The 26,846-nt window shown below is 34.8% G+C and overlaps 1 protein-coding gene across 2 annotated transcripts in view; it reads left to right on the forward strand.

Moving 5' to 3' along the window:
• The first annotated feature begins 711 nt into the window (after positions 1 to 711).
• The window catches only part of TEX15 (testis expressed 15, meiosis and synapsis associated), a 53,960-nt gene continuing 27,825 nt past the window's right edge, over positions 712 to 26,846 (forward strand). For both annotated transcript variants that reach the window (XM_028526689.2, XM_036011645.1), the window contains exons 1-5: positions 712 to 871; positions 6,901 to 7,066; positions 20,026 to 20,263; positions 23,366 to 23,512; positions 24,398 to 24,560. In XM_028526689.2, coding sequence (XP_028382490.1) covers positions 733 to 871; positions 6,901 to 7,066; positions 20,026 to 20,263; positions 23,366 to 23,512; positions 24,398 to 24,560 — 853 coding nt within the window. In that variant the 5' untranslated portion in view covers positions 712 to 732. The remainder of the gene's footprint in view (positions 872 to 6,900; positions 7,067 to 20,025; positions 20,264 to 23,365; positions 23,513 to 24,397; positions 24,561 to 26,846) is intronic.

A 26,846-nucleotide genomic window follows, 5' to 3' on the forward strand; every position in this document is an offset into this window, starting at 1 on the left:
TATTTGAGCTAAGTGTTTGATAGATATCAGGAGGCCCATGAACTGTATTATGAAATGGTATTAAAAATACATTTTTACATGTATGTGGGCTCCATAGCTTTTCTTTGATATCCAATATGAGTTCTACTTGAAAGGTTAAAAATCAGTTGGTGTGAATGGGGAGGGGTTAGGAAGAGAAGGAAGGAGGGAGGAAAAGAAATTTGTTCCTACTGGTAGTATAACAATATATGATGTCTAAACCATTTGTAGAGTGATATTTAGGAGCAACAGTCAATGAGGGACTCTTTTAGGCCATCAATTGTTGGGATAGCCATGCAGTAGTTCACTTAGAACTTTCATAAGTGTCTTCCAAAGTCAGAAATTCTAATATAGAGAATATTGTCTACTCACAAAAGTGTCTAGGGAAAATACTGTAAGAGGTAGAGTAATTGGCAAGAATTTTACCAAATGTTAGTAAAACAAAAAATTGGTGTTTGGAAGTTAAGCCTTTCAGGAACAAAGAGGCTTCGTTACCCAATTACAATTACAGGAATTACAAGGAAAAAGTCTGTTACAAACTACAAAATAAGTATTTTACCTGGCAAATTGAGATTGAAACCTGTTGCAAGTGTGACCAAGAATAAATATTTAATTCCATGTAAGAACTTCTAAATTATTTTACTGCCATTGCCTCGTATATACTTATTGATATTTTGCTTAATAACTTTGGGTTGATTTTAGGACACCAAAAATATGGACATGAAAAAGATTGCTAAACACAAGACACTGCGGAAAATGAACTCAACCAGTGAACCTTTACTAATTACTGGTGTAGAAGACCATTCTTTGAAAAAATTTACCATTCCCAAGATCAGGAGGACGTCTAGGAAAGGTAATATTTTTATGGAAGATGGGGTTATTTCATAACTATTACTGCATTTATCTGATTCTTTATATTTATCTTCTATTTTGACTATAAAATTAACTTAAGTCAGGCCTTTAATGCCTTAAATACACATGTACTTTTGGTTCCACACAAAATGGAATAGACATGTCTTCTGTCCCTCTCACTAAGTACACCTAAAAACTCTGGACATCATAGATAAAACAAACATAAGAAGACTTTGAAAGGTGGAGAGATGATGATGGACTGGCTAGGGACCCTGAGACTCAAGAAATGACATAGCAGTAAGTTCTCTGGATTTTCTTTGTGTTTCCTCTGTGTCTCAGATGGTATGCCCACAGCTCAGGAATGCCAGTTGTCAGCCACAAAAACAAACAAACAAACAAACAAAAAAAACCAGAAAAAGTCTGTTCTCTTTTGCCAAGGACTGGGAAAGGGACATTCTAAAAAGATAGAAGCCTGTTTTGACAATAAACACCCCACTCTTGCAAAACACTAGGGGGAAAAAAAAACATAGTTCCTATACCTTTGTCAGCAAAGGTAAGTAGTATAGGCATAGACTTCCACCTATGTCTTTTCCCTTAAAGTTCTCCTCCCTGCCACCCCCTGACATTGCAGTGTCAATGGATTTCCTCCCCTGCCCTGTGGTGATGAATCATCCTTTTCACTGAGAGTAGAGTCAGTGAAGATGAAATGGGGAGCATGGAAACCTATATACCCACTAGTAACAAGGTATTCATCCCCCTTCAACAGCATCAGGGGAGCCTGAGTATGAAAGTGGACTTCTACCCCTTTTCCATGGTAACAAGGCATCCCCCCAGGTGTCAGTGGAGACCCTTTGGAAAGCCAGGACTTAAACCTTGCCTGGTGGTGAAGAGTCCGTATCGCCACCCCCTTTTCCCTACTGGCACTTACTCTACCAGCTCAGATTTTAGTAGAGGCTTGTTAAAGCACAAGATAACACTTGATCCAGAGGCTCTTGACAATACCTAAATGACCAACTGTAATTAAAAACTTACTCATGTTACCACCACCCAGGAAAATCTCAACTTAAATGAGAAAAGGTAATCAATAGATGCCAACACAGTGATGAAACAAATGTTGGAATTATCTGACAAGGCTTTTAAAGTGGCCATCATGTTTCAACAGCTATGAACACTCTTGCGCAGATGAAAAAATACAAAATCTCGAAATCCAAAAATACAAAAGCAAAGACATGACAAGTATAATAAAGAACCATGTATAAGTTTTGGAACTGAAAAATACAGTAATTTAAATAAAAACTTATTTGGATGGTATCCAGAGAAGAATCAAGAAAACGTTGGAAAGAACCAGCAAATTTAAAGGTATAACAATAGAAATGACCAGCCTGAACAATACAGAAAAAAATAACAGAGCCATAGGGAACTACGGAACAGTAATAAAAGATCTAACATCTTTGTCCTTGGAGTCTCAGAAGTAGAAGAGAGAAAGAATGTGGAGCTGAAAATGTACTTGAAATATTGGCTGAAAATATTCCAAAGTTGGCAAAAGGCATAAACTTGTACATTCAAAAGGCTGAATAAACCCTAAATAGGGTAAACCCAAAGAAGTCCATGCCAAGGCACATTATAATCAAACTTCTGAAAACTAAAGATGGAAAAAATCTTAACATTTGAGAGAAATCAGTGTTGTGTATAGGAGACAAATTGACAGTAGACTCATTAGAAGCCATGGAGCCCAGAGGAAATGGCACAATATTTTTCAAGTGTAGAAGAAAAAAAACTGTCAACCCAGTATTCTGTCACCAGCAAAAATATCCTTCAGAAATAGAAGTGAAATAGACATTCTCAGATAAAGTAAAACAGAATTTTTCATCAGCAGATCCACCCTAAAAGAATGTAAACAAGGTTCTCCAAACAGAAAATGACAAGAGAATGAAGCTGCAAACATTAAGAATAAAGGAAGAACAATAGAGTAAAAATAAAGAGAAATACAGTAAGTTATTCTCTTCTTGAGGTTTATAATTATGTTGGACAGTTGGAGCAAAAAGTGTAACATTCTGTGACTGATCTCAGGGCATACAGAGGAAGTATTTAAGACAATTATAAAGCCCGATGTTACCATTGGACTTCATGTGAATCTATCTCAGAATTAAAACTTCTGAATAAAAACCATAGATAAATGAAAGTTGAATTTTAAAAATCCAAGTAACCCACAGGAATACAGAAAAATGAAATAGAGAAACAGCTAAGGAAAAAAATAAACCAATGGCAGATTTAAGCCTTAACATATCAATTACATTAAATGTAAATGATCTAAATATATTAATTAAAAGAGGTTGACATAACTATGTACTGTCAATAAATTCCTTTCACATACAGTACTACAGGTTGGTTGACAGTAAACACATGGTGAAATACAGGCTATGCAAACAATCAAAATAAAGCAGGAATGGCTATATTAACATCACATAAAGTAAACTTCAGAGGGAAGAAAATTATTAGGAACAAAGAGGGATATTACATAATGATGAAAAGGTGTGTCCACTAATAATAACAATCCTATGTGTGTATTCACCAAACAACAAAGCTTCAGATACAGAAGCATATTTGGTAAAACTGAAAGGAGAAATGGACAAATCCAGAATTATAGTTAAAGACTAGCTTGCTTCTCTCAACAATTGATAGTCAGCAAAGACATAGAAGTAAACAGCATAAGCCCACAGGCTCTGACATTTTTACATTACCCATCAACAGCAGAGTAGACTTTTTTAAGCTCTTATTTGATACTCAAGATAGTATGTTGGGCCATGAAACATATTGCAACATATTTAAATGAATTGAAGTCATGAATGTGTTTTCTGACCACATGCAAACTGGAAATGAATGTTTCCAAGCACATGGAAAGTAAACAACACATTTCTGAATATTCATGAGATTTCAAGAGAAATTAAAAATAACATTGGACTGAATAAAAATGAAAATGCAGCATATCAAAATTTGAGGGAAGAGTATTGCTCACAAATTTATAGCACTAAATACATTAGAGAGTAGGAAGGGTTTCAAATCAATCCAAGCTTTTACCTGAAGAAATTATAAAAAGAACATGATAAGCCCAAATCAAGCAGAAGAAAATCAATGAAACAAAAAGCTGTTTGATTGAAAACATTTTTTAAAATGGCAAGCCTCTAGCAAAACTGACAAAAAAAAACACAAGCCACAAATTACCCCCGTCAGGAATGAAATGGGTGTTATTATCAACTCTGTTGGAACCATTTTTCCCACAGCATTTCTCATTTCATGTCTCAATATCACATTTTTATAATTATTAAAATACTGAGACTTTATTATATTTGTTATGGAAATCTGTTATCAGTGATCTTTGATATTAGTATTGTAATCATTTTGAGGTACCACAAACCATGCTTATGTGAGACAGATTAATTGATAAATGTGTGTTTTCTGTTCTGACCACTCATATGGCTTTCCCTTCATCTCTCTTCTTATTCTCAGGCCTCTGTGTTCCCTGAGACACAACAATATTGAAATTAGTCCAGTAATAACCCTACAACAACCTCTGACTATTCAAATGAAAGGGAGAGTCACATGCCTCTTCCTTTAAATCAAAAGCTAGAAACCATAAGGCTTAGAGAAGCATGTTGAAAGCCAAGCTAGGTTGAAAGCTAAGCCTGTGGCACCAGTTAGCCAAGTTGTGAATGCAAAGGAAGAGTTCTTGGAGGAAATTAAAAGTGAACGCACAATGGTAAGAAAGTAAAATAGCCTTATTGCTGATATGGAGAAAGGAAAGTGGTCTGGTTAGATCAAGTCAGCCACAACATTCCCTTAAGCCAAAGCCTAATCCAGAGCAAGAGGCTAACTGTTCCATTCTTTGAAGGCTGAGAGAGATGAGGAAGCTACAAAGAAAAGTTTGAAGCTAGCAGAGGTCGGTTCACGGATTTGAGGAAAGAAGCTTGCTCCATCCCATGAAAATACAAGGTGAAATAGCAAGTGCTGATGTAGAAGCTGCAGCAGGTTATCCAAAGGATCTAATTAAGATAATTAATGATGGGGGCAACACTAAACAACAGATTTTCATTGTAGGCAAAATAGCCTTATATTAGATAAAGATACCATCTAGGATTGTCATAGCTGGAGAGGAGAAGTCAGTGCCTGGGTTCAAGACTTCAAAGGACAGGCTGACTATCTTGTTAGGGGCTAATGCAGCTGGCTTTAGGTTGAAGCCAGTGCTCATTTACAATCCCAAAATTCCTACAGCCCTTAAGAATTATGCTAAATCTGTTCTGCCTGTGCTTCATAAATGAAACAACGCCTGTATAACAGCACATCTGTTTATGATATAGTTAGCTGAATACTTTAAGCCCACTGTTGAAACCCACTAAAAAAAGGTTTTTTTCAAAATACTATCACTCGTTGACAGTGCCTTTGGTCACACAAAAGTTCTGATGGGGATGAACAATGAGGCTAATGTTATTTTCATGCCTGCTAACCCAACATCCATAAATTGAAAACCTTCTGGGGAGGATTTTATTTTCAGATGCCATTAAGAATATTTGTAATTCAAAAGAAGGAATCAAAATACCAGCATTAACAGGAGTTTGGAATAAATTGGTTTCAATGCTCACGGATTAGGGGGGTTCAAGACATCAGTGGGGGAACCAACTGCAGATGTGATGGACATCACAAGAGAGCTAGAATTAGAAATGAATCCTGAAGATGTGACTGGATTGCAGCAATCTCAAAATAAAACTTCAGTGGATGAGGAGTTGCTTTATGTGGATGAGCAAAGTGGGGGTTTTTTTTGTTTGTTTTTGTTTTTGTTTTGAAATGGAATCAACTGGTGAAGCTGTTGCGGAGATTGCTGAAATAACAGCAAAGGATGTGGAATATTACATAAACTTAATTGATAAAGCAACAGTAGGGTTTGAGAGGATTGACTCCAATTTTGAAAGTTCTGCTGTGGGTAGAATATTATCAAACAGCCACACATGCTATAGAGAAATCCTTTCTAGAAGGATGAGTCACATCAATATAGCAAACTTCATTGTTGCCTTTTTTTTAAGAAATTGCCACAGCCACTGCAGCCTTCACCAACTACCACCCTGACCAGTCATGAGCCACCAGCAACCCTCCACCAAGAAAGAGATTATGAATTGCTTAAGACTCAAATAATGGCTAGAATTTTTTAGCAATAGAGTATTTTTAATTAAGGAATGTACATTTTTAGACATAATGCAATATATTAGTCACTTGCTAGACTACAGTATAGTGTAGACATAACTTTTGTATGCACTGTGGAACCAAAAAAAATTGTATGGCTTGAGTTAGTAGGACATTGGCTTTACTGCCACAGTCTGGAACTGAACCTGCACTAAATATGAGGTATGCTTATGTTCACTAATTCAGTGTTGACCGCAACTTTAATAATAGTCATCTGTATCTGTTCCTTCCTTTCCTCTGAATCCTCTTCCTTAAGAGTTTTAATCCTTTTGTGTGTATACTTAATAATACAGACATGCGTAAAACATTGCTTATTTGTCCTGAAAAAATTTTTACCTCTTTTTCATGCCACAGTGTCAGTCAGCAGTTTATAAATATGTTCTGATGTTTTTGCAAGTCAGAGTAACCAAATAGTTTACTACTATATAGGGTTTTATTTAATTTGGGGAAAATACAAGAAATACATGCTAACAGTAGCTCCCAGGTATGTGTGTAATAATATTTGTAGAGTCAGTGCACGTCTTAAATTGAAAATGAGTCACCTGAATTCTAGTACCATTTGTCAACTTTCAGGAACTCCAAGAGGTATGTGGAGAAGAACAGCATTCATATTTTCATTTATAACAGGTGTAGGAAGTCTATATTACTGTTATAAAACCTTAAATATAAATTATTGCCTCCAGATGTTAAAGAAAATTTCAAGTACTTGGTTATTTTGTGTCTTATTCTGATACAAATTGTCATTGTACAAAGATGTCATTTTAAATGCCAACCATTTGCCCTTTTCTTTGTCTTTAGTTTACTTATCACCTTGTTTCACCAATACTAGAGAGTACAGTTTCATACACGATACTCTTAACCAGTGCCGGCTTGATGTAAGTTGTGATCTGCAGTCCTCATGGCAGTTTGGGGATACAAAACTGATTCACAATGAAGATCTGGAAAAAAATTTTACTTCTAAGAGGTAAGTTACTATGACCTAAAGAAATGTGAGATTTCGTTTTGTTTTTACTCTGAAGTTTTACACGTATTTGTTATTTCTATCATTTGAGGTTTGATAAATATTACTTAGAAAATAAATGTATATTGTTTATTCATTATTTTGTTGACCTTCTTATAAGCCTTTTGTAATAGTGAAAAGATAAGTGTGATATTTGTTTAGTAAGTTTTATACATTAACTAGCCAGATTTTAGGCATTCTTATTTTTTTAATTGATAAAATTTTCAGAAGCATACAGCAACACGTTCATTAAGTAGCAATTTTGTAAATCCCTTGGTACCTTGTGCACTATATAACAGCAGTTAAAGTATTTAGAAAGTAACTTTTTTTCCCTTGAATCCACCCTTCAGAGACTGAATTGATGTTTTTATTAGGCAGGATTGTATCTGGCTATTTCCAGCTATTCCACTAGAAGCACTATTTTTGACACTTAATTTTTTAAAAAGTATATCTTCTCCTTTTCCAGAAGATACATTCATTTATGTTATTTTGATAAGAATTAGACCACATGCAAAGTTCTCATAGTAAACATTTTGTATTTATAGGTGATTTTATGTGAACAAAATTTAGTGTAGCTTTTTCACTATCTGAACTTGGCTCCTTCACCAGTTTGCATTTATCTTAAAAGCTGATGGACCCACCCTTAGAACTCATTTTTAAATGTTCAGGGGTTGTTTTGTTTTAGAATCAATTCTCCATTCATACACGCTGTCCCACTTGGTGTTATTTTGGGAGAACTTAAGGAAATGACAGAATTAGTATATGGTATATTCTTTCATCTAAAAACCCCAGTTTTGAGCAAAGTAGAATGAACTGAATATATCCTGCCCCTTCCAGATTGAAATAGGTTTGAACAAAAATGAATTCTTAGCATTGTTCTTTGATTCCAGTTCTCTTAGGCATTTAAAAATTTTGTCCTTTTTAACACTGCGCCCCCCGCACTCTGTAAGTTAGTTTTCATCCAGTTATTTGTTCTTGTTAATGTTACAGAAATATTAGAACTACCACCCAGCAATATATGTTAGACATTCCAAATGACCAACAAGTCTATAGTTTTTGCCCATTTAGACAAATAGGACAAATTTGTTTTCCCATAGAACTTTATACTAGTTTAATAGAACCAATCACAATATATTGGTTTTGTCTGATTTCCCTACTACACTGTGAGTTTTATCTTGTTTTCATGTCCATAGTATGGAACTGAGTCTGGCAAAACAGTGAACACTTAATCATTTAATTAGGTTGAATTTTTATTTAACCTAATTTTATGTTTTTAAATATGAATGATGGTAGGAAGTACCTTAATTATTCTTAAACCACAGGTAGAAAAGGAAAATAAAAGGAAAAATAAATAATAATGGTTAGAAAAATAATGGAGTAACAGGATGAAAAGAGAAAGTATTAAAGACATTGATTGCCTCTGGCTTTTCTTTTTATCACTCCCCTTAGAAAAACTTATAACTCTGTGGTCTCAGCTAAAGAAAGTAGCTCCAAAAAGATACCAGTCTCCACTTCTAATCTTTATTCCATCTATAACTTCTTAAGTGTGAAACCAGCAAAAACACATTAATCCAAATATCTGTGTATTCATTATACATTTGAGTGTCTACTGTGTCAGATATTATAGTTGATCCTTGAACAGTGTTGGAGTTAGGGACACTGACCACCTCTGCAGCCGAAAATCCACATAAACTACAGTCGACCACCCTCATACACAGATTCCCAATTGCAGTTTGAAAATACTGTAGTTGAAAGCCAGAGAAAACAGAGAAAAATGTTTTCTTCTCAGCCTTAAAGAATTTGCATCCTAGTGGAAAGGATGTCCAGCTAAATATAAAATGTTATAATAAAGATATAGATGTACAGATGATGGGTGGAATATTCTTCCTGAGAGTATTAGAGATGTTTTGAAGAGTTAAGAAACTTGAGCTGATCTTAATAGGTAAAAGAGAGACTGAAATCTTAAGTCCATTGCCTTATTTGTGTCAGTTTGATCCTTTTTTGTTTTAAGATAACTTACTAACCTTTAAACATTTTATATATATATGAAAGGATATTTTAAAGACTATCAGTACCCAGCTTGATGCTGTGGTTGAATTTGTACTTGACATCTCAGTTTGCATTGCACTCAAGTGAGTAGTCTGAGCATGGTTAATTTCATTCACTTTACTTATGATTTCAAGAGTGGGCAGAACTAAATCTATTTGGGCCAGTGATGCTCTGAGACAGATTGTCTGGGGTGTTGAGTAGGGGGGAACTCGTTAGGGCCAGTTTGATGCGAACAAGGAAGATTGTTGCTCAAGCTACTCATAGCACTCTTGGAATAATGACACTAGTGTTTGTATACCCTAAAGCTGAGAATAACAGAACAAAGAAATGGGGAAAACTGAATTCAGGGAAACCTGAATTCTTTTTTGTTTTGTTTTGTTTATTTATTTATTTTTTACAATTTTATTTATTTATTTTTAGCGGGGGAAGGGAGGGGGAGATAGAGAGAGAGAGAGAGAGACATCAGTGTACGGTTGCTGGGGGCCTTGGCCTGCAACCCAGGCATGTGCCCTGACTGGGAGTTGAACCTGCGATGCTTTGGTTCGCAGCCTGCACTCAATCCACTGAGTTACGCCAGCCAGGGCTGAAACCTGAATTCTTAACACTTGGAGCCATGGAATCAACCCTGATAAAGGCTGCCTGATTTCTGAATTTCTTGTCATAAGAGGTTAACTTATTTTTAAGCCAGTTTGAATGGGATTCTATATTTGAAGTCAGTAGCATTCCAACTGATACTCAATTTGGTACTGGGTAAGACATACTTTTGGAAGAGATTCTAAAATACAGATTTAACCTGGAAGGAGGGCAATGAAGAACCCCACTGTTCCCAGATGGGAAGGTAGTGGTATTCCCTTATACTTTGGGGCATACACCATATGCTTCATAGGCTGTGGTTTGTGGAGGAACTTTACAAAAAAAACTTCAGAATATTGAAGTGCTTTGCCCATTTTCTGCTTCGATCCAAGAAGCCTTTAAAATTCAGAGTTAGAAAGAACCTTTCTGCTTATAGCCTAGTTTCACAGATCAGCTTTGCAAAATTAGCTTGAAGGAAAAAATTAATCTTTTCTGGAGTTAATGTGAATATGGATTTAAAAGGAAGGAAATTTAGTGGGAGATAAATATGCCACAAAGCACAAATACATTGCCTTCTACCTTTCTCAGATACATTGAGCACTTTCCTCCTGGTAAATGGAATTACAAAAGTTTTTAGAGTAAAGATATATTTTAAATGTAGTCTCAGGGAAGAAACTGCATCACATTAGATTGCAATAGGTAAGGGCCACTCCAAATTCAGGGCCTTGGAGGATGGAAGTTTTGAGAGGCTTGTAGCCAGGAGACAAATTGCGAATCACTACCATTGTCCAAACAAGGTCTTGCTATGGTTACTAGCTTTTGGAATTTTGAGGAGGGGTGGGGGTGGGGGGCAAAGAATTCCTGGCCACTACATTTTAAAAGGATATACTTTGTGCTCAGTAAGGGCCAATTAACACTGAACATTTTTGTGTCATTCTTCACTATTCTGAATTTAATTGTAGTCATTTTCTCTCCACCAGTGGATTTTGAGTGTAGATAAGTTTGTAGCCATGTATTTCCTAATGTTGACTATATGGATCTATATCCACACATTTTGGAAATGAAAGCATATTACTCACGTGATGGATCTAAAGTTAGATGCAATAACTGGATGAGACTTTGGGTTATTTTCTTTTGTGAAGTGGATTGAAGGTGTTTGGTGTGAGCATGAGCATTTTTGAAGATCTGTGTTTTGAAAGAAGGGTGCATATAAGTAACCAATGAGTAGACTATAATCTCCCTAATAATTGTAAGTCATCTTATATAATTAGATTAAACTATTCTCTGTCCCATCCCCCTTACCTTTATTAGTTCATTGACATCCAAACCTAGTCATTATTCATATATTAAACAAAAACTTTCACTGTTGAAGTTTTCTTAAGAGGAAAGGGTTTTATTGAGTGAGTCATTGCTAGCCAAAAAGGACCAAGCCTGGGGCTAAGTCTAAACTGTCAAACAACAGGGCTAGATGGAGAAAACATGTCCACTGTCCTGGAGTTGATGGGCTTTTTACTATGTCACGTAGGCAGAAGAAAGATACAAGCTCTTCTGAAAGAATTTACATTGGCTATATAGATAAAAGGGGTGAAAGGGAGGGAGATAAGTGCATAGTCTGTAAGAAGTAAGGGTTTGCTCTTCAGGATGGTTGTGAGCAAAAGTCTGGAAACTTCATGCCAAGTAAGATGGAGAAGTGCACCTGGTGGTTGGCTACACAGCTATTCTTTTTAGATAATTGAGGAAATAGCCACCTGGAAGTTAATTCATTAAGTTTCAACATACATTGAGGAATGTAAGCAGTCTTGTTTGTTTTGCCCTGCAGTTGTTAACTGATTAAAGTACCGTTTCTTCATGCTCCAGCCCATTATAATTTAATTTAGGATATCTCAGAATTTTCTCCTTTTCCAGTTCAGTCAAACAGTGTGAGACTTGCTTGGAAATCCTGAGATGCTGAAGTCATTGTCGCCATAGGTGTGAGCGAGGAAGCTAGTAGACCTAGCTGCTGCTGGCAGCCCTCTTAGGGCCATAAGAGGAGCCATGACAGAGGTAAAGATGATCAAATTGTGGACAGCAGCCTGATATTGTTGGACTTCCTGATATTGTTGAGGGACTAAATAAGTTTCTGAACTTGCTTGTGGTGGGCAGCATAGGGCTCCACCAAAGATGTCCACATCTTGATTTCTAGAACCTCTGAATGTGTTACTTTACTTAAGGAAAAGGACTCTAAATGTGATTGAGGTCAAGGACCTTCAGATGGGTGATTATCCTCTGTTATCTCACACCCTACTTGAGCTCTCAGAATGTAAGAGAAAGGCAGAGAAGAGTGGGTCAGAGAAGGGAGACAGAATAAGTATAAGAGGGATTCAGCCTGACTTTGTTGTCTATATAGATGAAGGAAAGGTGTTATGAGCTAAGGTAAGCAGTTAACTTCTAGAATTTTGGAACAGCCTTCAGCTAACAGCCAGCAAGCAAACCGGATGTCAGTCTTCCAGCTCTAACTGAATTCTTCCAGCAAGGAGATAGACGCCCCCCACCCTCCAAGAGCCTGAGGAAGGAGCATTAAGTCCAGATGATACTTTGATTTTAGCCTAATGAGACCCATATTGGGCTTATGACCTACATAACTGTAGGATAAGAAACTTGATTTAAATCCACTATGTTTCTGGTAATTTTTTACAGTAGCAATAGAAAACTAAAATACTACCTTATATCTAAACTTCTTATGTGAGAAATTTCCCCCTTTTTGCAACTTTATTAAAATATAATTGACATAACATTGTATAAGTTCATGGTATACGGTGTGATGATTTGATACATGTATATGTATTGCAAAATGTTTACCATAGTAAGGTTAGGTAACACATCCTTTACCTCACCTGATTACTATTTGTTCGTATAATAAGAATATTAAAGCTATATTCTTAGGCCCTGGCTGGCGTAGCTCAGTGGATTGAGCATGGGCTGGGAACCAAAGTGTCCCAGGTTCGATTCCCAGCCAGGGTACATTCCTGGGTTGCAGGCCATAACCCCCAGCAACCGCACATTGGTGTTTCTCTCCCTCTCTCTCTCTCTCTCTCTCTCTCTTTCTCTCTGTATCTATCTCTCTCCCTTCCCTCCCTAAAAATAAAATCTTTAAAAAAAAAAAGCTATATTCTTAAGCAGCTTTCAAATTTACAATACAGCATTAACTGGAGTCACCATTTTGTACCTTAGATCCTTAGAACTTACAACTGAAAGTCTGTACCTTCACCGACACGTCCTCCATGGCCCCCACTCTCCAGGCCCTCACAACCATCATTCTGCTGTCTGTTTTTATGAGTTTTATGTTTTTACTTTCCGCCTGTAAGTGAGATCATAAGTATACTTGTCTTTTCTCTTTCTGACTTATTTCACTTAAAACAATACCCTCAAGGTCCATCTGTGTTGTTGAAAGTGGAAGGATTTCCTTTTTTATGGTGGGTAATATTTCATTGTATATATACACATTTTCTCTATCAATTCATCTGTCAACGGGCATGTAGGCTATTTTAATGTTTTGGCTGTTAATAATGTGGAAATGAGTATGGAAATGCAGATATCTCTTTAAGATAGTGATTTCATCTCCTTCATATACATACTCACAAGTGGGATTTCTGGGTCATATAGTAGTTCTATTTTTGCGCTTTTTTTTTTTTTTTTGAGGAATCCCTATACTGTTTTCTGTAGTGACTGTACCAATTTATATCCCATCAACGAGTGAGGGTTCACTAGCACTTATCTTGTCTTTTTGAGAATAGCCATGCAGACAGGTGAGAGATGATATCTTGTGATCTGATTTGTATTTCACTGATGATTAGTGGTGTTGAGTACTTTTTCATGTGCTTATTGGTCATATGCACATTTTCTTTGGAAAAATATTTATTCAAGTACTCCACTCATTTTTTAATCAGATTGTTTGTTTTTACCATTGAGTTGTATGGATTCCTTATGTATTTTGGATATTATCCCTTTATCAGATATATAGTTTGCAAATATTTTCCCCCATTTCGTCTTTTCCTTTTATCAATTGTTTCTGTATGCTATGCAAAATTGCATTTTAGTTTGAGGTAGTCCCATTTGTTGTACTTGCTTTTGTTTGTGCTTTTGCTGTCATATCCAAAGAATTTTTGCCAAGACCATTGTCAAGGAGATTTTCCTCTGTTTTCTTCTAGGAGTTTTATGGCCTTGGGTCTAACCTTTAAGTCTTCAATCCATTTAGAGTTAAGTTTTTGTGAGTGGTATAAGATAGGGATACAATCTCATTCTTTTGCATATGGATATTCCTTTGCTGAAGAGACTGTCCTTCCTCATTGCACATTTGTGGCTCTCTTGTCAAATATTAGTTGACAGTATATGCATGGGTTTATTTCTGCGTTCCTGATTCTGGCCCATTGGTCTATGTGTGTTTCTATGGTTCTACCATACTGTTTTAATTAATGTACCTTTGTAATATATTTTATTTTATTAATTACACTATTGCAGTTGACCTTTATTCCCCATACCCATTCCACCTACCCCCCCCCAGTCAATCTCCTTATCATTGTTCATGTCCATGGGTCATACATAAGTTCTTTGGCTACTCCATTTCCTCTGTGTACTTTATATCCCCATGGCTACTCTGTGACTACCTGTTTGTACCTCTTAATACTCTCACCTCTTTGCCCATTCCCCCACAGCCCCCTCCAGTCTGACAACCATCAAAATGCAGTCTGTATTCATGGTTCTGTTTCTGTTCTTGTTTACTTGGTCTGTTTTTTTAGATTCAGTTGTTGATAGATATGTATTTATTTCTGTTTTATTGTTTTATTGTTTTGATCTTCTTTTTCTTAAATAAATTCCTTTAACACTTCATATAATATGTCTTAGCGATGATGAACTCCTTTAGTTTTTTCGTACCTGGGAAGCTCTTTCTCTGCCCTTCAATTCTAAATAATAGCTTTGCTGCATAGAGCAATCTTGGCTGCAGGTCTCTGCTTTTCATGACTATGCATATTTCTTGCCAATCCCTTGTAACCTGCGAAGTTTCTTCTGAGAAATCAGCTGACAGCCTTATGGGAACTCCCCTGTCATTAACTTGTTGCTTTTAAGTTTCTTTATCTTTAACCTTTGGCATTTTAATTATGGTGTGTCTTGGAGTGAACCTCTTTGCATCCATCTTGTTTGGGACTGTCTGTGTTTCCTGGACTTGCAAGTCTATTTCCTTCACTGAACTAGGGAACTTTTCTTTCATTATATTTTCAAATAGATTTCCAATGTATTGCTTTTTCTCATCTTTTTAAGGCACCCCTGTGACACCAATGTTGGACCGTGTGCAGTTGTCTCAGAGGCTGCTTATACCATCCTGGGAGGGGGGGTCAGAAAAGGGACAATGGCCTTTGCTCATCTTGATGCCAGACACTTCAGTTTCTCCCTGTATACCACTCATGCCTTTCAAGCTGCTACCCCAGTGCTGGAGCTCAGAGGGAGTGATTCTGAGTGAGTGAATCAATGTGTGGGTTCTTTAAGAGGAACTGCTTGGGGCTCCAGCAGTTTCTTCTGCCAATTCAATCATTGCTGGGTTTTGTAGCCAGAAGTTGTGGAACTCTGGGCTGTGGGGCTGAGGCTCCTCACTCTCCAGAGATCCCTTCTGAATTTTCATCCACCACATGTGGGTGTGGGACTAGCATGTGCCATATCTGTACTCCTCCTACCAGTCTGGATGGATGTGGTTTCTTTAATTCCATAGTTGTCATACTTCCATTCAACTCGATTTCTGATGGTTCTGAGTGATGGTTGTTCTATATTGCAGTTGTAAATTTGATGTGGTTATAGAAAGAGGCAAGCTATGTTTGCCTATGCTGTCATCTTGACTAGAAGTCCCTGTAATATATTTTGAAATTAGGAAGTGCGATGCCTTAAGCTCCTTTCTTTCTTCAAAATTCTTTGGTTGTTCAGGTTCATTTGTAGTTCCATAAAAATTTCAGGATTGTTTGTTCTGTTTCTATTAAAAATTCCATTGGGATGTCAATAGAGATGGCATTTAATCTTTATATGGCTTTGAGTAGTATTGACATTTTATCAATATTAACTCTTACCACTGATGAATATGGGATATCTTTCCATTTTTTGTGTTTCTATTTCTTTCATAGGGGTCTTACAGTTTTGGTTTATAGATCTTTCACCTCCTTGGTTAAATTTATTCCTAAGTGTTTTATTGGTTTTGGTGTTACTGTAAATGAAATTACTTTTATTTTTTTTTTCAGATAGTTCACTGTTATATAAAATGCAGTGCTTTTTACATTGATTTTTGTATCTTGAAACTACTGAATTTGTTTCTTAGGTCTAACATTTTTTTGGTAGAGTCTTTAGGTCTTTCTCTGTATATAACAGCATGTCATCTAAAATTAAAAAGGAGACCATTTTAATTCTTCCATTTGGATTTGAATTCCATCCCTTTCTTTTTCTTGCCCAATTGCTCTAGCTAGGATTTTTAGTACTCTGTGGGATAAAAGTAGTGAGAGTGGGCATCCTTGTTTATTCCTGACCCAGGAGCTTTCTGCTTTTCACCATTGAATATGATGTTAATGGCTAACTTTGGCTTACTTCTTAAAAACAATTTTTTTTATTTATTTGTCTTTTAGAGGAGGGGAAGGGAAGGAGAAGGAGAAGGAAACATTAATGTGTGGTTGCCTCTTGTGTGTCCCCTGCCTGGGATCTGGCCCACAACCCAGGCAGGTACTCTGACTGGAAATCGAACCAGCGACCCTTGGGTTTGCAGGCCAGCACTGAGTCCACTGAGCCACATCAGCCAGGGCTTAGTTGTTTTTGTACTCTTCTTTTACTGGTTTCTAGACAGTGTAAAGTTAGGTTTATTTGAGATTTTTCCCCTAATGTAGGCAATTATTACTATAAAATTTCCTCTTAACACTGCTTTTGCGCATCTCGTAAAGTTTGGTATATGGTATTTCCATTTTCCTTTCAATATCTTTTTATTTCACTTGTGATTTCATCTTTGACTCATTGTTCAGGAATGTATTGTTTAATTTTCTCTTATTTGTGAATTTCTAAATCTTCCTCCTGTTACTGATTTCTATTTTCATACTCCTGTGGGTCTCTGGTTGAGGCAACCAAAGCAGGTCCTTCATGTGGTACTCCAGAAGGCTGGGGAAGCTGGTCACTCACCCTGCTCTCACCTTCCCAACAAGGGGAAATTACCTAGGGAATTCCTTCTTGGCACTGGACAATGCTAGCACGGGGTGTGGGGCAGTGATGCAGGCAAAGCTGTTCATCTTACCCGTTTTGTGCAGTTATTCTCAAGTTTTTGTGCCACTGTGTTGCCGAAGTTTCTTAAGTTGACTCTAGAGCTCTCCTAGAGTTGCTTTTCTTCGTGGATAGGTCTAATGGAGCTGGAGACAGGTCTTCTACTTCACCATCTTTGTGATACCAATACTCTTGAATCAAACTTCTATTTCTTATTTAAACTTTGTTAAATCCCAATTTCTCTTAGCTCTCTGTGCTTCATTTACATATTGCACCTTATTCCAGCTGTACAATTATCACTTATCACAGGTAGTTGATGGATTTGAAAACAATTAATTTCCCTTTCAAGCTTTCCAAAGCCACTTACTTCATTTTCTTCATATCCTAAGAAAACATAATTCATTATATTCATTCTGTAGTCTAAGCACCACCAGTAGCTACATAACCAGTAGTAGTAGCTAAATAGCACTGCTTTGATTCCAGTTAAACTTGAAAATAATGATCCTTTCCATGTTTCATGTACTAAAACAAAGTATCCATTACCTACTGTACAAGTTATCTTTGGAATCTTTGTGTAATGTAATTAATTGTGACATAGGCATTCTATTTGAGGCATTTAAACCTTGTAGTCTGTTGTTGGTTTCAGTAGATAGACATGGTAGCACAGTGAATTTTAAGTTCGTGGTGTTTCAAAAGATATCCAAGATATCTAATCCTGTTTCTATCACTCATTTGTTGTCTTATGTTAACTTATATGTAACTTCTTTATCGATATAAGTTTTATATTAATTCACTTAATGTTTAATAAAATAGTGGTTTAAAATAATGACAGCCCACAACCAAGAGTATATCCACAAAATTAACATTTGAGTGCTCTGTTGATTTCGAACTTTCCACTCCAGAGCTTAAAGTATTCGAAAGTTTCAGGAACTGACAAATTGTGACACTTACTCCTCATTAGTATTGCTTTATAAAAACATGAGAAAACATTTCTGGAAAATTATTCTTAGCTCTTATTTTTTATATTTAAGACAATATAAATATCCTGGTAGCATACACTCTGATAGATATTACTATCTTTTGGTAATAGAGCACTTTGCATGTAGTAGTTGTTCTTGTTCTTTCCCAGTTACGTGGTACTGTAAACACAAAAGACTACTCAGATTCATTTTACCTATCGTCTCTGAAACGAAGGTTTTGAGACTCAGAGCTTCTGTCATTTGACAAGCGGACAGATTCTAGTTCTGAGTAACTTCAAAAAGTAATCTTTTATAAAAATTTTTAAACCTACAAAGAGTTGTCATGGGTAATTTTTTATTGTTCATTTTTATATGTCATATTTAACCCTAAATTTCCAATATAATTCTGAAAACTACATAGTATTTATTAGTATATTACCAATACAAAACTCCAGAGAATATGTTCTACTTTAGTTATATAGGTTTTGGGATTCCTGGGAGTGATCTTTGTTGATTTTTTTTTATTTCTACTTAATCCCTTAGAGAGGACCAGTAAGAAACACAAAGAATTACTTGGCCTAAAATACCAGTGGTGCCACTGTTGAGAAACCCTGCTCTGTTGTTCATTATACATCTTTAATTTATAACTGCATTTTCACATAATGTTATATTTATGCATAGGTAAAAACCTGACAATGTACTTTGATTTTTCTACCCCCCTCCCATCCTTTGTGCTCTTGTGTTTCCATGTGGGAAAACTAACTTCCTGAGCAAATACTTGGGCCCTACTAGGAAATCCTTCTAGGCACTGCTCAGAGAGTTAATATTTTTTTCAGATCCTAAGAAAAACCAATTGAGAAATTGGGAAAACAAAAAGTATTATTATGCTTCTGTGAGATTTAAACTTTAACAATCAACATAGAGATCTTAGTGTTTCACAGAACCTACTGATGTCAACTTGAAAGCAAGAGCAGGAAATGATGACACGTGAAGTAGAAAGTTAATGTTGACATCTGCAGGAACTGAGAGAGAAGTGGCCATGATCTAATCAGTTAGTCTTGATTGTAACTGTTGCCATGTGTTTTGTAGCCCTGTCTACAATTAATGGTGAGTCATTCTTGCTAATGAAAAAAATATAAATATGCTAATATGCACAGTATACTTTTATAAATTCTGTGAGTGGTACTGGAGGAAATAACAAATTTTCTTTTGTGGCTCACACATTATCTAGGTTCTCCATTGTTGATAGTCACTGGGCATCACATTTCTGTCCCAGTGATTGAACTGCTGTCCGACAAGTTGCTAGTGATAACGAGCACTGAGCAAGCCACAGAGAACTCCCCATCCAATCTGCCAGTTGAAAGGAGATGATAGATATTTTGTATTTTTAAGTGGTTCTTGATTGTAGTAAAAAATTTCAAGAGTATCTGTAGTTTAGATTATAATCCTTTCTGAGGATGATTTATTTTACTACTAAAATAGGAGTTGGTAATCAAACTCTCACTTATTTCTTCCAGCTCTTATCTAGATCCTTGAAGAATGGAGCGCCCTAATAATTGACCATATATATGTGTATGTGTGTATGTGTCTCTATATGTATGTATTTAAGAAATGCATATTCTTTCCTCTATAACACAAATAAGTAAGAATTTGATCTCTGGAACTTAATGGTTGGCATATACAATTCAAATGATGTACTTTGCTACTTTGGCAAGTTTTAACTCTTTAAACATCGTATTTGTTATTTTAAAAACGTGTATAACAATAATATAATAACAACAACTCAATTTGGGAGAGTTGAGAACAAAATGACAAAATGCATGTAAAGGTTAAGTCCTAACAGTGTTGGGCATGTTAGCAGCATTCAGGAAATGTTAGCCCTTACCATAATTCTGGACAAGTAGTTATCTAGCTGCTATTTGCATTTCTTCCTTAGATGATTTTCAGCCCAGCTTGTTTCCATAGGACACTGTCCCCTGTGCATTTTCTCAATAGTCTTGTTTTCTAACTATAGTAAGTTGAAATACTTGTTTTCTGTTAAAAATTATGTTGATATTCTCATTTCACTGCATATTTGTTTTGCTTTAGGTCAGAGATGCGTGAAAATGGAAGACATGGCAGAGAACTTGAAGAACATTTCTGCTTTTTAGCACTTCCTCAGAGTGATGTGGCTGAGATATATTACAATGGGATAAGTAGCAAAGCATCTACATTGAAGATATTAGGAAATCCTCTTCTTGGAATTTATATATTTAGACATGTTGATGTTGCATTGAATTATGCTCACAGTAGAAGCATTAATGTAGAAAGTATTATAGTTTTTAAGGTAGGTAGCCTAAAACAAATATTAACTATTATATTCAGTTTATTTTAAGTTGACCTGAACATGTGAATTATTAGTGTTTTTAAGTTACATAAAATAAATAATTATATTTATTACTGTCATCATCATTATCATTCAGAATTTCCTCCTATTTCTGGTGTTAGTTGGGTGTGCAACATAAACCAGAAGTCCAAGTAAACAAAGGCAGACCTATCATCTTTGTCTTGTCAGTGTATAATTTTTTCTGTCTTAATTGACCCTCTTTCTCTTGTTCAGACCATAATTAATGCCAGAGGATTTTAAGTGTCCTTCAAAACATTGGTTATAATTATTCTGGCTTGAGCTAAAGTTACTAAATTCGTATTGTTTATTTTTGTTAATAGTATTATACAATGCTAATTTCTTAGTTTTGATAATGTTGTTATGTTTATGTAAGAAGTTAACATTAGGAAAAGCTGCGTACAGGTATACAGGATTTCCAAACTATTTTTGGAACTTTCCTGAAAGTCCAAAGTTATTCAAAATTGAAAACAGTAAGTCTTATACTCAAATCTTAAGCATTAACAAATTGGTTAAGATACACTTTTTGGTTAATTGCAGCTTTGCCAGGAATACTAAAATCACAGAAGCTATGCAGGATGCTGAGTTGTGTAACTAGGAGTGTAAAATCATTGATTCATTTGGTATAATTTCTTTTATTTTTAGACCTCAAATACTAGCAAATTCATAAAGCATAATTTATTTTTACATTAAAAGTCGTACATACTTAATTTAGAAAAGTTGGGACATACTGAAAAGCTCCAAAAAGCCCATTAATAAATAACTACAGTTACTTTTACAATACTTAACAACAAGTACTTAATCTTATTATTTAATCTTCTGTTCATGTATATGGATATGCATATATAAGTGTAATTAAAATGTTTTTACTTACTATGTAACTTTTTTCATTGACTATAAAATGAATATTTCCATGTCCTTAAATAAGTATTCTTCTGAAATATCCTTTTGAATGACTGCATAGTATTCCACCATACAACTGTACCATAAATTCGTGTAACGATTTTTTAACGTTAGGGTATAAGTTGTTTGTTTTGCTTTGTCTTTGTATTTTTAAATACTACTTTGATCATCCTATTAGGTACATTTTTACACGTGCCTATGATTATTTGTTAAGAGTTAATTGGTTAATTTTTAGGTGTCAAATTAGGAGTTGAAGGTATATACACTTTTACAACTGTTGATATGCAATGCCCAATTGTCCTTGGAAAGGTTGACATTTCTATCTACTTTATGTAGGAATATCTATTACCTCACAGTCTCACTAACTCTGTATATTATACTTTAAAAAAATCTCTTTACCAGTTTTAATATGTGATAGTTTCTCATTGGTTCAGCTTTTTCTTTTTCATAGTTATTGCTGTTTAAACATTCTGTATATATTCATTAACAATACTTAGATAATTGCTTGATAATATCCTTTGCCATTTTCTTCTCTTCCTAGTTATTTGTGAGCATTATCAGTTTATTAAAGCATAGACCTCGGCTTTTCTTGGTATAATGTTTTATCAATGTGATTTTTTTCAAATAAACTTTATTTTGGAATAAATTTAAACTTACAGAAAAGTTACAAAAATAGTACAGAGCATTCCTTTATACAATTCACCCAGCTTCCCCTAATGTTAATATTTCACATAACTATGGCACATTTGTCAAAACTAAGAAACCAATGATGTGTACAACAATTACATCTCAATAAAATATAATAAAATGAAAAGAAAGTAGTAGTAGTACAGTACCATTAACTAAACTACAGACTGTATTTGGTTTTTGCCAGTTTTCTACTAATGTTTTTTCTCTTCCAATATCCAAATGTAGGATTCCACATTACATTTACTATTGTTTTTAATTTTGAATGAAAGTATTAGCATGTTAAAAGTAACTAATAGAATTGTTGCCATTAAATAAAATGTGAACTTGTTTTCACATTAATTCCATTTTCTTTTTCATTGTCTTCTATCACTTATGTTCATTTTCTGAATTTTACAAATTTTTTAAAGAATGTATTTATTTTTAGAGAGAGTGGAAGGGAGAAAGAAAGAGTGTTAGAGAAACATCAAAGAGAGAAACATTGATGGGTTGCCTCTCAGCCCGCAGCTTAGGCATGTGCCCTGACTAAGAATTGAACCAATGACCTTTTGGTTTATAGGCCAGCACCTAGTCCATTAGGCTTACACATTTTTTTTTTGATGTACAGTTTTCAAATATTTTACAGTGAAGTCTATGTTTTTGGTTCATGGTTTCTTAGCACACATGCTTAGAGAAGAATTCTCACTTTCTCACTTTAAGATGAGATAAAGATTTGCTGTTATTTCTATAATATTTGTGTTATATAAATATATAACTTGGTAATTATTTTGGTTTATAGATTAAGAAGTGAATTTAATTTTCCAGTTGTACACTATTTATTAAATCTGTTTTTGCTTTACTTCAAATAGTACTTTTAATATTATACAGTATTTTTAGTTGTATAATTTTAGTTGCTTGGACTTACCTGGGCTTCCCCCCCCCCCCCCAGTTTCCCCTCCCCCTTACTCTTACCCTCCCCAACAGGGGGAAAAACTTTTCTTATGGTAGTTTCTGCTTTTTCTTACGGTAGTTCCATCCTTTTAAAAAGTATTTAATATCTGGAAGTGCAAGTCACCTGTTCCATGCCATCATTCTCTATCTCTGACTCACCAGTTTTACAAAAAAAAATTTTTAATTGTCTTGGGTATTCTTGTTTGTTTAGTCTTCCAGATAAATTTTTAGACTACAGCTCATTCTTATAAATAGATTTTCTGAAATTTTTATTGGGATTACTTTAGTCTTAGAGTTTAAGTTGGTGAAAATTGACATAATTACAAATTTTTGTCAAATTTTGTATAAACTTTTAATGGAATAGATGACTTAATTACAATGAGTCATCTATTTATCTGTAACATGGATTATCTCCATTCATAGATCTTCCTTTTAAAAAGAGTAAGTTTCACAACTCTCTGTGTTATGACAGTTTAAAGTGTTTTGCTGTATTTTTACAGACCTCCTTTTTACCTTCTTTTAAAGGTTCTCTTTGGAAAAGTGAAGAAAATTCAGCCTTCGGTGGATAAAAACAAAGTTTCTTTGGATCCTTCTCCTAACTTTGATTGCCATATGTCAAGAAATACACCTTCTCCAAAAGATACCATTGAGCTACAAGCCTACAATTCAGCAGTATGTTAATATTTTAGTTCATCTGACTACTTGAATGTCATATGGTTCACACTGTATGGTATAAAACTTAAAAGAACTTCCCAAAATATTAAAGCAACAGCTCTTAGTTCACTCAATATAATATTACCTTAAAAAAATAAGCAGTGAAAGATGTTTTAATACTTATCTGAGAATGTTAGAAGGGTTTTCAAATTTATATTTACCTTTGTTTAAAATAGAGTGTCTGCTTTTATTTAAATGTTCCATAGGTAAATTTATGTTTTGCAAAGCACGCCACCTTTTAGTAAACAAGGCTATTTTGAAATAGTGTTCTTGATCCTTTGTGCTTTGCAGAAGGAGCAATGACTTTTATCCTGGTCATTGCATGTAAAATGATAATTTTCTGTCATATGTTGGTGAGACAGTAGACCTTTACTTTAGTCTTCTATAAAAGATTAAATTATATATAATACACATTATATATAACCATATATATAATTAAATGAAGCTAAACCTTCTAGAGATATATATATGCCACTACATGTAAAATGCATTGTTTTGGTTCTGTTCCTAATTAACTTTTTCAACCATATAAAATATAGTGGAGTGCATTCACAGCATATGCAAAACATTAAACCTTTAATGGAAAAATACTTCTAAATTTAAAAACAGATTGTGTCTGCTTCTACTGACATTGGTAGCCTACCAAGGAAAAAAATACATGGCAGGGGGAAAAAAATTCATACATCTTAAAAAAAAAGGGGGTCGAAGAAGGCAGAAAGAGGGGGTAGTATATGGAAACAGATGAATAAATAACATTATGCAGTTAATATAGTTTTTAAAAATATTAACTTAAGTCTTAAAATTAATCAGCATAAAAATATTCTTATCTCTTTTACCTTTCAGGCATACTTCTATGAATACGATGTTTTTTCAACCCCAGTAGACAAACCTAGGCAGTGTCTTCCATATGCAATAGTAACAGTAAAATTTATTGGTCAAAAAGTAGGCAATGGACACCTTATGACATCTTTGAGATTCCTTTCAACAGGATTTCCTAAGAGAGCTGGTAAGATACATATCTTATTCTACCTCAGTAGCATTTGTTTTGGTCTTACAACTTCTGGGTATAATTTTCTAATACATTATGAATTTCTAAGCAGAATAGTTGTTTGCCTATTTTCAGTTTTCTATATCTAAAATTATATTGCAGATATTGATATTTTTGTGACTTCTTTTGCTCGATATATTTGTGCAATTCTTCCATGTTGATGTATAACTGTAGTTTCTTCATTTTCATACATATATGTATGCACTCACATATTATTCCATTTTCTGACTATGAACTATTCTTCTGGGGATATTTGGACACTTTCCAGCTTTACTCATATTCCAGACATTGCTATTTTAAACATTAATATAAGTATCTCAGTATATATGTGCAAGAGATTTTCTGTAGAATACACAGTATATCCACATCAGGAATTTGCAAAGCAGTTCAAAGATGTTGTCAAACAGTTTTCAAAAGTCATTACATCAGATTCCATGTTTACTCTACATCTTTGCCAATACATAATATTTTTTAAAAAATGTTTGTTTCTGCCAGCCTAGTGAGTATGATATGTTGTTATCATCACTCTGAAAGAAACACTGAACCTTTAAAAGCTATTACATCCCTTTCCCTTCATTCCCCCTACGCCTAAGCAATCAATCTGCTTTCTGTCTCTATATATTTGTCTATTCTGGGCATTTCATGTAAGTGAAATCAAGTATGTGGCCTTTTGTGACTAGCGACTCTCACTTAACAGTATTTTCAGAGTTCTTGCATGTTGTTGTAGGTATCAGTACTTCATTCCTTTTTATGCAGTAAGGTTTCATTGTATAGATATACTGCCTTCTGTTTATCCATTCATCAGCTGATATTTGGTGGCGATTGTGAATGATTCTGCTCTGAACGTTCTTGTACAAGTTTTGGTATAGACCTGTGTTTCTATTTCCCTTGGGTGTGTATAGTAAGGAATGGAATTGCTCAGTCACATGGTACTCTGTGTTAACCATTTAAGGAATTGCTACAACTGTTTTTCCCTAAGTGGCTGCACCATTTACATTCACACCAGCAGTGTGTACGGGTTAGGATTTTTCCACTTCCTTGTTACCACACCACTTTCTGATTATAGCCATTTAGTGGGCATGAAATGAAGTTTTCAGCGTTAAGTTTTACACTCTTTTGTTGAATTTATTCCTAAGTATTGTATTCTTTTTTATCCTGTTGTAAATAGAGTTATTTTCTTTCTTTCATTTTTGTGTTTGTTCATTGCAAGTATATAGAAATAATTTTGATTTTTCATGTCCTGCAACCTTGCTTATCTCAATATTATTTCTGGTTCACTTCTTCCTTTTTAACTGGATGTCTTTTATTTCTTTTTCTTGCCTAGTTGCCCTGATTGTGATCTCCAGTGTTTAATAGAAGTTCCTGTCTTGTTCCTGAACTTAGAGGGAAAACTTCCCTCATTCACTGATACGATGTTAGCTGTGAGGTTTTTTGATGTCCTTTATCATGTTGGGCAGGTCACCTTCTATTCCTAGTTATTGATTCTTTATCATGAAAGGTTGTTGGATTTTGTCAGATGCTCTTACTGCATCTTACAGATGATCATGTTGCTTTTATTCTTCACCCTCTTACTGTAGCATATCACACTAATTGATTTTCAGATATTAAGCAAACTTTTCATTCCTAGGATAAATCCCATGTAGTCATGGTATAGTCTTCACTTTATATGTTGCTGGAATCTATTTACTAAGTTGTTGACTTTTGTGTCCATATTCATAAGAGACACTGATCTGGAGTTTTCTTGTGATATTTTTATCTGGTTTTGGTATGAGAGTAATACTGGTCTCATAGAATGATTGAGCTAATATTTTTCCTTTCCCATTTTAGGGGGAAGAGTTTGTGAAGTGGCATTAACTCTTCCTAAAACATGTGTTAGACTTTACTTAGTGAAGCTATCTGGGCTGAGACTTTTCTTTGTGGGTGGTGGGTTTGTTTTTTTTTTTTTTTTTTATGTTACTGATCAATTTCTTCACTTACTGTGGGCTGGGCCCATTGAGATTTTATATTTCTTCTTGCATCAGCTTTGGTGGTTTTGTCTTTGTAGGAATTTGTCCATTTAATTTAATATGTCTATTTTATCTAACTTATTAGCATACTATTCATTATATTTCTTCATAGCACTTTTTATTTCTGTAAGGTCAGTAGTAATGGCCTCTCATTTGTATTACAATTTGAGTCTGCTGTCTGTTTTTTCTTGATCACTCTGGCAAAAGGTTTGTCAGGTTTTTTTAACATATCAAAGAA

The sequence above is a fragment of the Phyllostomus discolor genome, chromosome 11 (genome assembly GCF_004126475.2).
Source record: "Phyllostomus discolor isolate MPI-MPIP mPhyDis1 chromosome 11, mPhyDis1.pri.v3, whole genome shotgun sequence".
NCBI classification, from domain to species: Eukaryota; Metazoa; Chordata; class Mammalia; order Chiroptera; family Phyllostomidae; genus Phyllostomus; species Phyllostomus discolor.